The sequence below is a fragment of the Marmota flaviventris genome, chromosome 1, assembly GCF_047511675.1.
Source record: "Marmota flaviventris isolate mMarFla1 chromosome 1, mMarFla1.hap1, whole genome shotgun sequence".
In the NCBI taxonomy this organism is placed as follows: Eukaryota; Metazoa; Chordata; class Mammalia; order Rodentia; family Sciuridae; genus Marmota; species Marmota flaviventris.
The window spans coordinates 66,221,293-66,238,626 of NC_092498.1; the positions used below are offsets into that span (position 1 = coordinate 66,221,293).

General features: G+C 31.8%; 1 protein-coding gene across 2 annotated transcripts in view; it reads right to left on the bottom strand.

The window, feature by feature from the left end:
- Sema3a (semaphorin 3A) overlaps positions 1–17,334 on the bottom strand; it is a 191,606-nt gene that overhangs the window by 141,134 nt on the left and 33,138 nt on the right. For both annotated transcript variants that reach the window (XM_071613509.1, XM_027926422.2), the window contains one exon: positions 135–292. In XM_071613509.1, the coding sequence (XP_071469610.1) occupies positions 135–292 (158 nt within the window). The remainder of the gene's footprint in view (positions 1–134; positions 293–17,334) is intronic.

A 17,334-nucleotide genomic window follows, 5' to 3' on the forward strand; every position in this document is an offset into this window, starting at 1 on the left:
TTTTTTGCATCTAAAATAATAAAGTATTCATTTAAAACAGTTTTCTATAAGTTGTCATATTTAATAGCTAGAAAATTCTATATATCTTAAGATGTTTCACAAGAACTACAGTGTACATATTAAAATGAAGATACCTTTTGAAAATCCTTGATATTAACCAGGTTGAATGAAAATATGTGATCCTTTGCTCCAACATACAGCCTACTCCGTTCCTCATCCAAAAGGAAGGTATGATAACTGGAGCTGTTGGCCAAGCCATTGAAAGTGATCACATTGTTGGATTCCAACATTTCTGCAAGGTAACAAAGCAAAACATTGGGTGTTAATGTGAGATCCTACATGAGCAGAAGCTATTGGTACATGGTAATCTGACTACTGTCTGCTGTCATGATCAACCAGTGGCTACTCTTCATGGTATTAAGAAATACACAGAAACTAAACTTTTTTCATTTCATTGAAATGTGGTTATGCTCATCAGTTTGCTGATTTCATATTCAAGATGACACACTATTAGTACAAAGAGAGAGAAAGAACTTGTCTATACAAGCTCATTTAGTGGAATCAATTCACAGGTAGTAATGGATCAGAATAGTCAATATTATATATAAACTTCCATAATTTTATGAAGACTTGCTTACATGGTTTTATTTGTCCCAAGATAATAGATTGAAGAGTAAGTATAGGGGCCAACAGGGCAGAGGGAATGTGTGGAAAACATAAAACTTAATCTCCTAGGTTGTTTCAGGTCTCTTTTTATTGAGATATTTTAATATGTCTTTTGGATCATTATGTCATTATTTTCACCATCTATATTTTTCAAAACTATTCCCTGAATTAATACCTCAGGTTTTTCCAGTACATAGTAGGAACCCTTTATCAGAGTTCACAAAATGTAGAATTTCTTTCAAAGAGAGAAAGTAACAATGCAGACCCTTTCTCTGTCCTAGCCCTATACCCAGGAAACATGTGATACATGTTTACATTCATGTGATACATTGCCTTGCTTTATCTCTCTCTCTTAATGACTTCCATCATGTTATCAAAAATATGATTTCAATAGAGGTTAAAGTTCAAGAGAGCTTAAAGTTCCTTAACTTAGTATTGGCAGTCAAGTCAAGGCCATTCCAATTTAGACCTAAGACCAGTGTTTCTTAGCTTCATGTCCTTTGTCAAGCAGGAAAACATACTTTGTAGTTGTACACTTTTTGGCCTTTGTGCCATTACTTTTGACTCCTACAGCAACATGCTACCTGGACAAGATAACTCCTACTCTTAAAAGCTAGTTCAAGTGTAACTTCCAAGAAATTTTTATAGAGCTTCTTGTTATAGCATGTTTGAATTAGTCTTACAACTTTACACACTGTCAAGTACTGCAATTATTCATACAAATGACTTATCTGCCAGAATTAACATTTCCTCATGTCAGGAAACATATAATTAATAGCTCATGATTTACAACTTATTTGCTTCTTTTTTTTTTCATATTATCAGGTCAACAATGAATGTATATCTTTTTATCTACTAATCTATCTTACAGGCAATATTGCAAGAACTGAAAACAAGTAGCTTAAAGATACTTTTCTGATTTCTTCGTGAGATTTCTTTAGTATAATCTTGAGCTGACCTCACTCTCCTGTACTCTTCTCTCCCAAATAAAGGAATGAAAGAGAGAAGCAAAGAAAGAAAGGAACCAAAAAAAAAAAGAGTTTTATTCATATGAGTCATTGCTGAAATGAATGAGAGCTATTAGTCTCCAGAGAAAGAATATACTACATGATATTTGAATTTAAATGGCCTTCTTTTCACTAACATCCAAATAACTGAAAAAGATCAATACTACTCAGAGTCAATATGACTGAAATTTCAAAATTCTGTGTACAGATGGAAAGGCACGGTGCTAAAGGCAGGGGTTACATAATATGTTCAGGCATTGATTAGCCAGTTAAGAAGATATATTTATCAAATAGCTGCCCTTCACACTTCCTTCAAATTGTAAAATCTACAATGGAATCTAGTACTGGAGAAGCCAAATGATATGTAGCCAGACAAACTTAAACAAAAAATGTCAGCGTAGCCTAAATCAAGATATTTTCATAAAGATATTAAGAAATGAAAGGGGCAACTAAGATGCATGAGTGGATTTTAATAGAAATCACAATAAAACCACATATGAGAGCTCTAATCATCAAGTAGACGTTAAATAGAAATAACTACTACAGCAACAGTTTTGGGAGTCAACCCTCTATAAGCCCACACAGGAACATCATCACAGTACTTGTACCCTAGATGTGCACACCAATATGATTTCCTTAAATGCTGGAGCCTCCATTTCTAGAAAATGAGATTAATAATTTATTCATAATATATCTTCCAAGAGATAATGTTAAGGTGACATGTAAAGGGCATATAATAATTTGCATAGTATATACTCAAAGGCTACCTGTTTATATAGCAGAGGGTAAATATGAATTGTGTTTGATCTTCTTGACCAGACAGGAAATTAGGGTCTAAGTGAAGTAGACTCAATACAATATCTTTTACTTACTTTACCAAAGGTGCTTGCATGTTAACATCAATAATTTTGTATAGTAAAAGGATAAATGGAGAGGGCTAGGGTTGAGGCTCACTGGTAGAGTGCTTGCCTAGCATGTGTAAGGCACTGGGTTCGATTCTCAGCACCACATAAAAATAAATTAAGAAAACAAAGGTCCATCAACAACTGAAAACAATAGAGATTTTGTTTGATCTATATCAATTATAAATGTAATGATATATGTTGATGATAAATATAAAAGTCATATAATACTGAATATAATAAGGTATTCTTTTTTGTTTGTTACTTTGTACAACTTCAATTCTAAACAACAAAAAGAATCACTTTTATAGTATAATTTCAAACACTGAAAATACCTTTCCAATTGAAAAATATGTTATATACTGAATTTTTAAGTAAGTTTGGGCAGAATTATTGGTTTCTGTATATAGACAAATTAAATTTTGGATGGCTTATGTATGGAATCACATTAGAAACAAATTACACATTTTAAAATATTACTGCTGAACTATTTCACTAAAAAAAAAAAAAAAACAGATAATACTTTCTGGTTAACAGCTATTTTCCACTGCTTTCAAATGCACTTATTTTTATCTCTTCATTCCTTCCATTCTAATTTCAATCTAATCACAGGAACTTTCTGCACAGTTTTATAACTGAGACAGAAGTCTTTCTGAGACCCTCTTGGCAATGAGCAAGATAAACTCTGGATCGCTTCAACTATCTTACGTTTTCTTGGGCAAAAATGCTTGGGTTAAAATCAGACATCTTTTCTCTAAATCTAGTTCTCATATTCCTCATTATTCTCTTTTCCCTATTTAAATTTGTGATTTTATTTTTCCTATGTGTAGACACGTTCAGCTGCAATCAACATTAAATGGTTTCAAGTTTGAAATGACTCTTAAAAATTTTAGGTATTTCTTTTGGGGTTCTGTTATTTAAACCTTGTGATGACATAAACTTGTGATGAAACTAAAATAAATATTCAGTAATGTGAGATGCTGGTTAACATTCCTCTACCTTCTCAAAATTGCCTGTACTCATATCCAGTCAAAGAACAAAGAACAACAAAATGCTATTAAAAAAAAAATACAAATTCCCATAGAGTCAATTCAGCTATGGTGAATCTGATAAGATTAAAGCTTTTGTAAAGGTGTGAATTCTCTCTGGGTAATATTGTGGCTTTTTTTTTTTTTTCTGGTTGAGACATTACTTCAATTTCTATGTGCTGTGTCAATTGTAAAGTGAAATAAATGTAAGATTATAATCAAAGATGCCATCTTAGAAAGAGCACTCTTTAATGAATAATATGTTCTTAAATTTGAAAAGTGATTAAAGAAGTATTCTGTTTATTTTAGATTTACCAAATAATTTAGAGTCATTGTACTTTATTCAACAACAAAATGGAAGATAAATTGATTGTAAACCCAGGCAAGCAGTTGGAGCTCAATAAGTATCAACCATTACCACAGGGAAAAAAAAAATTGATTCATGTAATTTCAAATAAAAGTGTCATCCATTACAAATAGGTCACCTTCTCTTATGATAAAGTTACAAAAAACAGTCTCCTGAAAATTGTAACTCTTTTAATGATAATAATTTCTATTTAATCTAATAACAAATAGCAAAAGAAAGTATAACTAATAAGTCCTATAATGAGAATATACTACCAAATTATCATAGGAGAAAAGCTGTAATCTTTTATAACAAGTCAATTCTAATTCATTCTATTTATTTATTTATTTATATTTGTGCAGGTTTGCCCTTTCCCCTGAATTCATTATGATCTTTAATGTATATTCATTTGGGGGGGGGGGCAAAGGAAGTCATTAGCAGCAATCACTGTCAGTACATTATTTAAGATATTGAAAATTATTTTATAAACTAATAAAATAATATAAAATAATGTTCTTAGACATTAGAAATTTATAAAAAAAAAGGTAGGAAAATTATATCAAAACCACACATGATGATTCACCTCTACATAATAAAATTGCATAGTTCCTGTGGTGTTCTGATTGTTTTTAGGATAAACAGATATTTACACAAATGATTACAGTGACTGGGTCAGATTCTAGAAAAGACAGTGAAATGAATACTGATTTCTAAGATATCTAAGACTTCTCAGATCCTGGACCTTTTTATAGTAGGATGGAGCACTCCTGTACACTTGACCTTCAAATCCAAACAATGGCCACCCTGTTCTTTATTTTTCTGACTTCCGATACCTCTCTCTATTTTTCTTCCAAGTTTTATAGTAAGAACAGTAATAGGACCTCACCAGTTGCTGGATTCAAATGAATTGTGTGTATTCATTGGTGGCTCTCAGCTTACATTCTTTTTCGATGACTTGAACTTTGTCCTTTTCATAGAACAGCTAAACATCCCTTTTAAAATTTTCAAGGCTAGGTCTATAAGATGCCAAAACATTTTGGCTAAATGATAACCACATCTTGATATTTGTAAATATTGGAAAGTTCAGTAAAGTCCAAAATTTTTTGGATCATATATTTCAGTGCTTCTTTGACCTTTTTAAAAATTTCTCAGGCAAAAAAAAAAAAAAAAAAAAATACAAAAGTAAAACAGGCAGAGGGGCTGGGGTTGTGGCTCAGTGATAGAGTGCTTGCCTAGTATGCATATGGCAATGGATTCGATCCTCAGCGCCACATAAATATAAAATAAAGAAATAGTGTTAACCTAAAACTAAAAAATAAATATTTAAAAAAACAGGCAGAAGCACAACTTTTTGTTGCATTGTAAAAAGAAGACAACAAAATCAAGTGCTATTTACCCTCATTATTATTTTATATAAAAATGAAGCAGTATTTTATTTTACTAGGAAAATTAACAGAGAGGACAAAAAACAAAGGATAATGTTCACAGATGAATGAGTTATACAAAGGGAAAAGTCATAATATCTTCACTTTATTTTTATTTCACCAAGTAGTAATTTTAAATTTTTTTCTGTGCAGTTAGTACCTTTCCACTGGCTGGTGTTTGGCAAGTACTGCCCTAATACAAACTGTGCAATTGACAAATTACACTCTTACCATTTTGGGCCAACGGACCATGTCATGCGTAGATAGAGTCATATGAGTGTTTTTATTTATTTATCTATATGCTTTTATTTATTTAGTCATGCTAAGAATATTCTCTCAATTTCAATTTACAAATTTGGGTAAGTATTGCATGAATATATTTAGAAAGATAATTTATCTTTTGATTTCAATAGAAGTAACCCCTAAAATATGCATAAAGTCCACCCATTCTCAACTGAAGATAACTGACTTATCTTTTTGCATTTGCTGGTGGGCTTATCTCTAATGTCTCTATTCCATCAATCTTATGCCAGGACTCTCTTCCACTATTTTTTTTTTGTAGTTTATGTGAATAATCAACTTTTTGACTTAGACTCCCTAATCTAGGTATGACTTGCCCATACTTGAGCTTTGGCCGAGTACAGGTCCATTCCTAGCCTAACCACAGTTTCTCCACTTTTAGACCTCATACAATATTCAAGCATCCTAAAACACTCTGTCAGGGAGAGAAAGTGCACTCACCCACATGTTCTCGTAATGCATCAAGAGCAAGATATCAGTGATATTAATCTATTTCCTATTCTTTATAATAAGAAAAACATGTACAGAAAATTATTTGTTCACCAATTAATCTGATTAATTCAATTTTTATCATTTAGTGGTCATTCATCTGCTAATTCAACAAACATTAATTCCTTATCATGTACAACACATATACTTTGGTTAAAAGTATGTGGAGTATGGAGAAGAATAAAACTTTGATAGAAAGGTAGACAAATATTCTTGGAGAAACAAACACTAAATCAACAACAATGAAAAGAGGATAACAAGAGCTGTGGAAACTAATAGAAGGGAAAAAATAATGCCACACTGAGAAGCAAATGATCCTCAGAGAAGGTGCTAGGGGATTAAACCTGGCCTTAAAAAAAAAAAAATGTACAGGACTTTCTCCAGAAGAGAGAGGTGTGGCAGAGCCTCACATTCAGAGGACATTAGTAAAGACCAGATGATACAAATAAGGAAGAACACAGGGTACCATATCATAAGTGCCTATTATGTGCCAGAAACTGTGGAATGATGTATGTGAATATATATTTATGCCTCACAATGCTGTGAGGTTGGAATACTTCTTCCCTATTGTTTAATCTCATAAGGAAACTGATTGAGATAGGCTACTGGAAATGCCCTTGGTCATAAAGCAAATATTCTGGGAAGTCAAGATATACATTTCTATCTGAAACGTGAGGTCAGACTCTTCTTGCTTTTCTCTGTAGTATCTTTTTAAAAAAGTACATTTTGCAGAATATTAAGTTCTTATTGTTGAGAACTTTGGTTATCTCTTACTCTCATGTTACTTACTTCAATTAACGGTGTCTTAAATATTTATATTATTTTATTTACTTTCCACTTGGTCTTTTTATACAATAATAACTCTGTGGGCAATCTTATCTACAATTGGAGCTTTCACCACGAACAGTATTTTGACATGTCTCAAATATATGTCTTCTAAGACATATTTTCCTCCACAGGCCAAACAAAGGCTTACTAAAAACCTCTATTTAGATGTTGCACAAACATCTCAGAGTCTGCATGACTTAAGTAGAGTTTACTCCCTTTTTTTCTTTCCATACTGACATCATCAACTTTCTGCATGTTTTATGTTGCTTATAAGTATCACTCATCCATATATCCATGCTAGCCAGAGCCTTTCATCATCCACACAGCCAATCTATCCCTCCAGTTTTGTTCACCACAATAATTTGTCCTATGTTTTCTTTTGCTTACATACTCACTGCCAATAGTTTAACTCCCTGTATCTTTCCTGAATTATTGTAACTATCTTCTAACGGAACTTCCTCTCTAGGTTTATACTAACAAGCCACATGAGGTCCTGCTTCCAGATGAACCTTTCTACAAAAGAAACACACTTTCTACTGGTGAAAGATGATGGAGGAAAGACATTTTTCTTCTATATACTTCCTTTGAATCTCTTGGGGACGAAAAGAAAACAAGAAGAAAAGAGGAAAATATACATGTTAACTGAAGATAGCAAAAACACCAATGGGATATCAAATATTAAAATAATATATCAGAGTGAAGCTTGAAATTTTTTTTACATAGGATGTTATAATCTAGGTAAGAAAGAGTTAGTAAAAAATGAGAGCTGATAACACTATAGTATTATTGAAAAATATCCATAAAAAGTGCATCTGGAGCTAAAGTACAATGCATCATCTTTAACACATGCACATCAGGGACTGTTCTAATCACTCAAACACACACACACACACACACACACACACCATTCATTGTGTGCATTATTTGTCTACCCAAGGATAGCATATAGGTAAAGTGGAGTGAAGGCAGGAGTGAACCCAGATGACATCACAGGGTATCTCTAATGCAGCTTAATGAGAAACATACCAATCATCAAAATATGGGAAAAATGTAGTGGAGTTTGTTCCCACAAGAAAATACGTTAAAGACTTTGGAGTGTGCTTTCGCATAGAAACGGAGGCTTTGAAGTCTTCCACCTTATCCCCTCACTGTGAGAAAGAGGAAAATAGTTCACCAAAATGTGAATAGGAAAGAGGAGGATTAATCTGGTTAGCAAAATTTCAAACAAAGTAATAATAAAATCAAATTTCACTTGAAAGAGATGTTGAGATTAAATGAAAGATATCTATAGACTTAAGTTTAAAATACCCTTGAATCTACAGACTGAAGCATTACCATCTTCTAGTAAAATCTAATCTTACAAAAGGAATAATTATGGAATTCACTAAATCAAGAAAGAATATATTTGGTATCCAAGCAGAAAATCTGAGCCATATAGAAAAAGGAAGAATTCAGGTGGACCTCCTACTTCTTTGAAACAAAATTGCTTCAATCCTAAAATTATGCCTAGAGATTATCAATATCTCTGTGATTTCAGTTCTGCATGTTTTCTACACTTGTTTTTTTTCTCATTTACCAACAAAGTAGGTGTAAGTGTATGTGTGAATGTGTGATTACCTATATATACTACAATATACAAATATATTACATTTACACACACAGGATTATTTCCAATTCACTCAATGATATACCACTTCTTGTTCACAGATTAGAATGTTCTCCCCCCACTCCTCAGAGCTCTGTTTCTTTCACCCTCACCTGCATGGTGAGGAGATTCACTTTTAGTGTTCAGGTTTCGTCTCTACTAGGCACTCTGTGATCTTCCAAGAAATAATGCATCCTGCTTTCTTTGTGAAACAGTGCCCATTACATATGTAGATTGTTCACTGCATTATCTCCAGAGTGCTCCTCATATGTTGGTTTTGGTTATTTTTGTAGGTTTAACCTTAGAAATGGTTGGTTCCTGGCATGATTAATAGTTATGGCACATAGAAGCATGAATCTCAATAAATATTATTTGAAATACATTCTATTTCTTAAGATGCAATAAAACACTCTTAGTAATAAATGTAATATTAAACATTGAAGAAAAATTGAGAATATACATATATTGGTACAATATACATTATATGCCAGGCAACATACTAGCTTTTCCAATTAGCTACACATTAAGCTCAATTGACTCATTAAATCATATCAAAATGTTACAAACTAATTATAAAAATTACAATAATATGGCTAATTTTAATTTCACATGCTGAGCAATGTACATTGTTTTACATATAACAATCACATTGGCAGATTTCATTTGAGTTCTCTTTTGTCAGTAGGGTTGAACACAGAGACTATTGTAACAATAACTTATCTGGTCCTCTATCCATAATTTCTCTCAATTTTATTATGCTCTTCAGTTCATCACCATATAAATTAACCAGAATATATTTCAAAAATTTAATATTTTCTCAAAATAAAACACAGCATACCCACCACCTTTACCTTAATGCCATCCAAAAAAAGCTGCCATGCCTAATCTTTCCTAGCTATCTTATTTTATGCTGCTTTCTATGAGTTTCCACAATTCAAATGGCCAATTAACTCTTCTGTAACCCTTGCCTGCCCTTCCTTATTCTTTCTTGTACTTCAGAGTTCAGTTGGAGCTACCTTTCATGGAAGGATTGAGAATTAGCAGGTATTACTCTCCCCTCTGATGCCCCACTGTGCTTTAATAAAAACACACAGAAGTGAATTAATTGCATGCCAGTCTGCTGCATGAGTATCAGGGAACATGCCCTCAAATACAAAGGTTAGCACAGTGCCATATAAGTCAAATTATGTAGAGGAAATAGCTAACTTGATAATTAATTATTGAATCAAGAGATCAAAAAGGATCTTTAGACCAAAAGTCTGACCACTTGCATGTATAAAAACATAAGTAACCCTACCATTAGTTGCAGAAGTTATACTGAAATCAGATCTAGGTATAAATTCAATGCTCTTCCTAAATAATTTTTTTAAATAGGGCACCTGTGCTTTTCACACATCCTCTTCCTAAATAAATTTTTTTTAAAAAAATTGGCTTTATTTTTTTTCTTATTTTTTGCTGCCTGATCACTGTTATTCATACATAATAGCTTGTGGCACAGGTATATAGAAAAAAATGATAGTTGCTAACAATTTTACAAAATAAGTGGTTTTTACTCATTTATTTACTTTGCTTTGGAAGAATAAAAATAGCTTAAATGGAATTACATAAGGTAACTAAGTATTTTAATGTGGATTAAAACAGCTAATTCAATATGCATTTCTATTGATCACTCATTTCTGTGTAAGATAGTCTGTAAAAATTTAATATTAAAGCATTAAGTACTTCTTTTAACTTTTTTTTTTAGTATTTTGTATTATGGGCTAGTAATCTGGAGATTAAAAACTTTATTTTTGATACTTATGTCTTAATAATTTATGATACTCCTTATCAGTTAGTCCCCCATCAAGTGTTTATTAAATAACAATGAATGGTGATCATTGTATTATCATTAGCAAAGAGGAAAAGAAGAGGCTTGACTGTTTCATACAGTGAAAAATATCTAATTTTTCAGATAATCTTGGCCGATTAGTTACATGTAGCACAGCATATGTTTTAGTGTGTTCTTCACACAACTATATTTCACAGAGTTACAAGAAAGCAGGTTTTTGGACATTTACTAATGGTATAATATAGTAAAACTGTAGAAAATAAATCACATACAGAGAATAAAATAGTGATAAACAACCTTTACCCATTATCTGTTGCATGTCCACTATAAGAATTTTCATTAAAAACCACTTAAGAATAATATATTTGAATTGTTCTAAAACTGAAGAAAATGAGCTTTTATTAAAGAAAAATATTGAATACTCCATCTAGTATATTTCCATTTCAGCACACATTTGTGTTAGGAAGAAAGTTTTCCTTATTCGCTGATAAAAACTGTTCTCTGGTATGTTTACATACAAGCATACTAGAGAACATATTCATTTGCGTGTTCATGGATGCCTCTTTTTGATTTGATATAAGCTTCTATTTAATTCCTATTGTGAGAGTGAGACTTGGTTACAAGAGATCACAGGGACCATATTCCAGGATCAATCAAGTAACCAAATCAGAAAGGCGTGGTTGGTGGTTGTTTTCTTCCATCCTTTATTTGGTGGTATGGTGGGGTAGGGGATTAGGGGTGGGATTAGGGGATTGTAGAGATTATTCAGATGGCATACCTAGCTTGTCCTGCTTCTTTAACTAGAATTTAAAATTTCATTATGAAGATTTCTGGCTTATTGATGAAAGCATTTTGTTAGGATCAGAATTCTCTGCAGAAAGATGAGAAAAAGATGGTAGAAGAGTGTGTTGAAGACCAGTGAATTTAAGAATCTCTATAAGATATATGCAATGTATTCTGGGGACACTGTGGTCTTACTGAGAGTGACGTCCTATATTAAGATGGCATATTATAAATTTTTCTTTAATAATAGTGTGTTTTAATTTTAGAATGGATACATTTCACAATTTTTTAAACAATTAAATCCGATTCCCTAATAAAATTTGTGCACAACAATTTATTGACGTTATATAAGTTGTCTATATTTACAAATAAAAGGAGGAAATATGAAATTGTCATATAGATAAATTTGGTAGGAGAAAGTTCTCCTAAATCCAGCTCTTTGTAAATAATTTTTTGCAAAATTTACCTGATAGGATTTATTCTAGATATATTTTGATGGAACAGGAAAAAATTTAAAAAACAATTTAAGCATTTTTCTCTTATGAAGTAAATGAGATCTATGTAGATTGTTCCATTTATTTTCCAAGTATTTCTGCCATAAATATAATATTCTAAAATTAGTTCATGTTTAGAAATGTTCTGGGATTGAAGTTAAATATAATGTGAGCCAGGTTTGGTTTAAGACCCCTAAGGACAACTCATGATTCCCCAAGAATAAAGCTAAAAATCCAGCTAGTTTGCTGAAAATCCCTGCTCTCTCAGGGCCCATTAAATCAAGCACACCTCTGGGCTAGACAGGACAATAGACAGTAAAGATTCACTAGACCATTGCAGGACACACAGACATTTATTCCCATAAGGACAAAAGCCTAATTCAGAATCAGATTTACTATATCTTCAAGATTGGGGGCAGAGGGAGAGTGGCATAAGCTATTTTCTCATCAAATTTCCTCCTATACTTCACAGAAATGCGATTGTGTCCTTTTTACAAAAACAAAACACTAATAACAATGTTAGAATTACAAGTCATTAACATTGTTTAGAGTGAAATAAGATCTGCTTTAAATCCCTGCTGGTCACTACACTAATTCAAAATGAGACTCCCATTATTCTGAAGGTGGAGAATAACAAGGGTACGATTTTCCCTCATATTTAAGGAAGAACAAATGTGTTCATGCTAGAAAGTTCTAATAAACCCTCCAGTGGTTCAGTGTGAGCAACTGAAAGCATCAAAAACATTATCTAATGTCCCCGATGTCTTAATTCTTTCATTTCCTAGGTAATTATTAATTTTGCATGTAAAAATTAAAATAAGGGTATCTCTGAAAAGTCACTTCTTTATAGTATAGTTTATTAATAAACTTTGGATTAAATTATTGAAAATAATTTTATATGTTCAAAATTGAAACATTTCTTTGATGACACCTGGTAGGTATTATTTTTTAACTTATCTCTCAAATTAATAAATTGTTATGAAAATAACAACATATGTTCTTCTGCCTCACAAAACTTGCATTAAAAGCTGTTGTATGTTTGGTGTGTACCTACCTAAGTGGCAATATATTTTTTATAACATTTCCAAGATTTTTAAAATTTGTTTTATTATATTTTCCTATAAAGAAATTATTTAAAACAGGCATTTGTTTCTTATTAAGCTAAATGTCACTACGGATAAAAGTCAAAAAGTTGTAGAAACTAGTAGAATTGGAGAACTGAGGGAAGAAAAACAAGTCTAGCTTTTCCAATTATAATTCCATTGTTTTATCATTTCCAAGTATTCAAGGTGGAGAAGTCAACTTCAACTTAAAAAAAAAAAATCTAGAAATTAGTTGAAAAGTTCACAGTTGAGTTTGTTTGATGAAGGTAATGACTTCCACCTCATTTAGTAATTCAGAATCTTCAAAAAATGCTGCACCCACCCTTTTGGTAAGCTCTGGAGTTTGTCAGCCTAGCTTTGCCACTTCATTAGCTGTCAAGAACCAGTAAGTGATATTGCTTTGAAAGTCGTGTTTCAGGTAGTTGAAAATGCTCTTGTTGGGAAAGTACCAATTATCAACAGACTCCAGCAAAGTGAGCTTGTCAGGGAAGGCACACCGTCCATACACATACACAGTTGCTTATCATCTTTGTAGACATCAAAGAAAGGGGGAGCATTTGAACTATCTGTAGTTGTAATGTTCAGAAAAAAAACACACACGTTGTTTCCATATACCCTGCAGTGTGGTTATTGTTCACTATAAAATTCTTATAATTGTATGATGCCCCCCGCCCCCCCAAAAAAAAAGAAATAGGAAGAAAAATTTAAGAAGGCTCTTACATTATTCTCCATATTTAAATAGATACTTAAACTTGGATTTAAACTATTTTTGTGGCCTTTTTTTCCCCTAAATGTTTGTTGTTGTCATAGAAACAATTCTACCATAAATTTCACCTTTGAGAAAGGCATATTATTTGAGATTCAAAATGTTACTTTAGTGAATTTGAATCATATAGACTTTTGTGTTCTCTCTCTCTTCTACCATACTTCTAAGGTTATTACACAGACAAGTAAACAGGCAATACATTTTGGCAAAACATCTGAAGTATCCCAAGCAAAAGCTAGAAACTATTTTCTCTGTAAATTATATGATATTTGACATATATATGTAAGTACATATTTTTTAAAGAACTCTGGTTTTTGGCTTGCTGAAAGCAAACATGCATATTAATGAATAAATGATCCTTTACTGGTATGTGTCATCAAACATCAGTTTCCTTTGATGCTTTACAAAGGATAGAAAAATGAATTTATGGAAGTAATGGATATTTCATGATATTATACTTCGAGTTAGCATATTAAAGACTTTGGAGGTCTAGCCATAACACTTTTGTTAAAAAACTTATATTGAATCCTGTGTTTACAAGCTATATAGGACATAGAAGCCCCTCTCCCTTTTTTTTTTTCTTATAACAGAACTCATATTTTCAATGAATGTTTAGGGGGATAGAATTGTATTGATGTAAAATCTTGATTGTTGAAAACATGATGGAATATATGAAAAAAAGTATAGAGGTGTTAAATGTTTTGGGAAAAACACTCTGGTGGAAATTATTTTAGATATGTGAATATTGCCTAATATAATTATTTTGAAAAATGAAGACAAACCAATTTCTTTCTTTGAACTCTAATATTTGCCATTACTATTTTTTGGAGGGTAAGAGTACTATAAAAACAATGCCCTACATTTTTAATATATTCCTTCCTATGAATTTTGTGGGTTTTTAGTACAAATTTCTAAACTAAAGAATAAATAATAAATAGAACCTTGAGAAAGGTGATGAAATGAATACAATAAATATTTAATTTCTAATTTAGTCAAAACTGGTTAATTCACAAAGTCTGAATTTAAATCTTGGATGGTTTCCTAGAATTTCAATCCTATAACTATAACTGAAAATAAAACATAAACCACTTTGAGACAATATTTTTAAAAAATCCATATCAATATATTTCTGGTCAAGTCTTCTGTTATTGATTTATTTCAAGGAAAATTATATTTTTGTGCTGAAGCAGCATGTCTGAAATGCTTGAGTCCAAACGTCCACCTCTCTTTGAGAGTTGTGGAATCTTTAAAATGACAGTAGCTAGTTTAATTCCATTTGTGTGCAAGACATTATTTTACAAAAGCAGCTGTTTTTCATGGAATAAGTCCAGGTTTTCTCCTCAGGATATAAGCCAGTGACCTCATCCTTCCAACTCAAGACCTATCTATCAACACTCTTTCCCATGCAAGATTTTCATTATGCAGGATTCTTCATATGGTTGGATCAGCATATCCAGGACTACATAAAATAGAGTCTCTTTTAATTAGATTCAAATGTGTTCAACTCCCATTAGATTTTTATAGCTATTTTTTATTTACTCCATGCATTCTGGGAGAATTGGGATGAATTTTAGCTTTCATCAAACTCTATACCTTACTAGTCCATAGCTTCCACATTTTAAGAAGTTGCTGTGCTTTGAGCAGGTGTGTTTCATTCTTCCCAAATAACTCAACAAAAACACTTGACCTCAAATAGGCTGTCTTTTGCACTTTGGGGATTTCTGTTGGTCAGATACTAAATTGTGTCAGATTATATCAAGCATTATCTTAGGGGTAACTGAATGCAGACTCCTTGGCCTGCATTATTGGTTTCCTCTCTGCACTACTACCTTATTTTAATCTCATGAGGGAGGATAAGGAAGGTCAAAGTCAAAATGTTTTAATGTATTTCTATTGTAAAATTTCTAATAAATACTTTAAAGGTATGCAATCTATTATTTGCTAATGAAATCTGATATTTTGTTAAAATTATGTTGACAAACTTTTTTCTTATGGTTAAATCAACATGTTATGTATTTTGCTTTCCAATGCATCTAGTTAAACTGCAGGGATAAGAAAGATTCAGGAAACTCAGTTTTTGTTCTAAACACTATATTTAACTCTACAACTGATTTATGACGAGCTACTGGCAAGATCCTACCTCTTTCTCTCTATCAAACCACATACCTGCCTCTAAATATTTCTCAGGCAAACTTAAAAAGAAAAGAATGATGTAATGTCTGAACTTTTTAAGACCTTTTTTTCCCCCCTGAAGATGTTATAATGATTCCAATTTTTCAGTTTAAGACAATTTCTAATTTGGATTTTGCAAATTATAACAAGACATTGTTTTTTTTTTCTTTCTTTGAAATCCTCTTAAATAAAAGCTTAGTGGTTTTTACATGACACATTGGTAAAAAACAAAGAACAAAAGAAAGAATGACAGAACCTACATTTTCTGACTCTTGGGGTATATATCTGACCAAAGTCTGGCATTTTTGGGGTCCTGTATGACAACTACTTGTTTATTTTCACTCAGTTTGAAGTCTTCCTTGGTGAGCCTTATATTACAACTTTAGACTTTAAAAGATTTACCCATGGCAGGTAATCATGAATCTCTGAAAGCCTGACACTTAATAAAATGCTACTGTTCAAGCTATGATAGCATCTTTGACTACTGTACAACTTGAGTTCATTTTCATAGTAAGCCATTAGAAAAAAATAATTTAGATTATTGTTGCATAAACAAGCAGTCCACAAAAAAGTTTTATTACTCAGTATTTATTAACTGGATGGTGTAGGGAGTAATTATTTATAAAAATGCACAGTCCTATGTATGTGGCATGCTTCTGTGGGAAAGTTTGTATGTATGTAAGTCTGTATACATTGAAGATACACATGTCAAAAAGACATAAAATATATGTGGGAAGATTATGTTTTTTAGCAGCTGTGTGTTATAGAAGCAGGATTTTTTTCCTCCATGTTTATTTGAATCGAAGTCATAGACCTCCAACCTGACCCATCAAATGTTAAGCCTTTCTAGAGGATTTCAATTTCTTTTGTTAAAGGAGCTCTGTATAACATTGTCACAAAGCTAGCTTTACAATACATTATTATCAAATTCTTACTGGTAACTAACCTTTTCACCTATAGTATTATTGTCAGACTTGAAATGACTGTTATTCACACCAGCATTTACTTAAACTATATGTATGCAATCTCTTATTTTTATTTAAATTCTTGAAAAATTAGCAATCATCATTATAATTTTGAACCATGATATATTTTGATCCAGTGATTGAATGCTTTCTGTCACAATGCAAGTTTACCCAGAATGTTTACATGGGTAAAAACTGTACTCTTTTGAATGGCAATAGAAACAATGCTGATCATTAAAATTTCTTCAAGTATTAAAATTTGCTAATTTTCTACTTGTCCAAAATTCTTATAATACTTTACAATGCTTATATTTAAAAATGAACCATTTTCCATGTTATAAAATGACACCTTTTGAAATACCACTCTTCATTGTGGAGATATATAATATCTGCAAAGATCTCGAACACTTTGAGTTCAGAGCCCTGTTGAATACTAACTTTAGAATTTCCATGCAAGGATTTGTTGATATTGTTGATGACCACACTCTAATACTTATAAAGATTAAAAGGAATCTGGAGAGCAGATGTTATGAAAAATTAAAAGATGAATTCTACATTCTTCCTTTTTAATTGATTTTATGTGTGTAT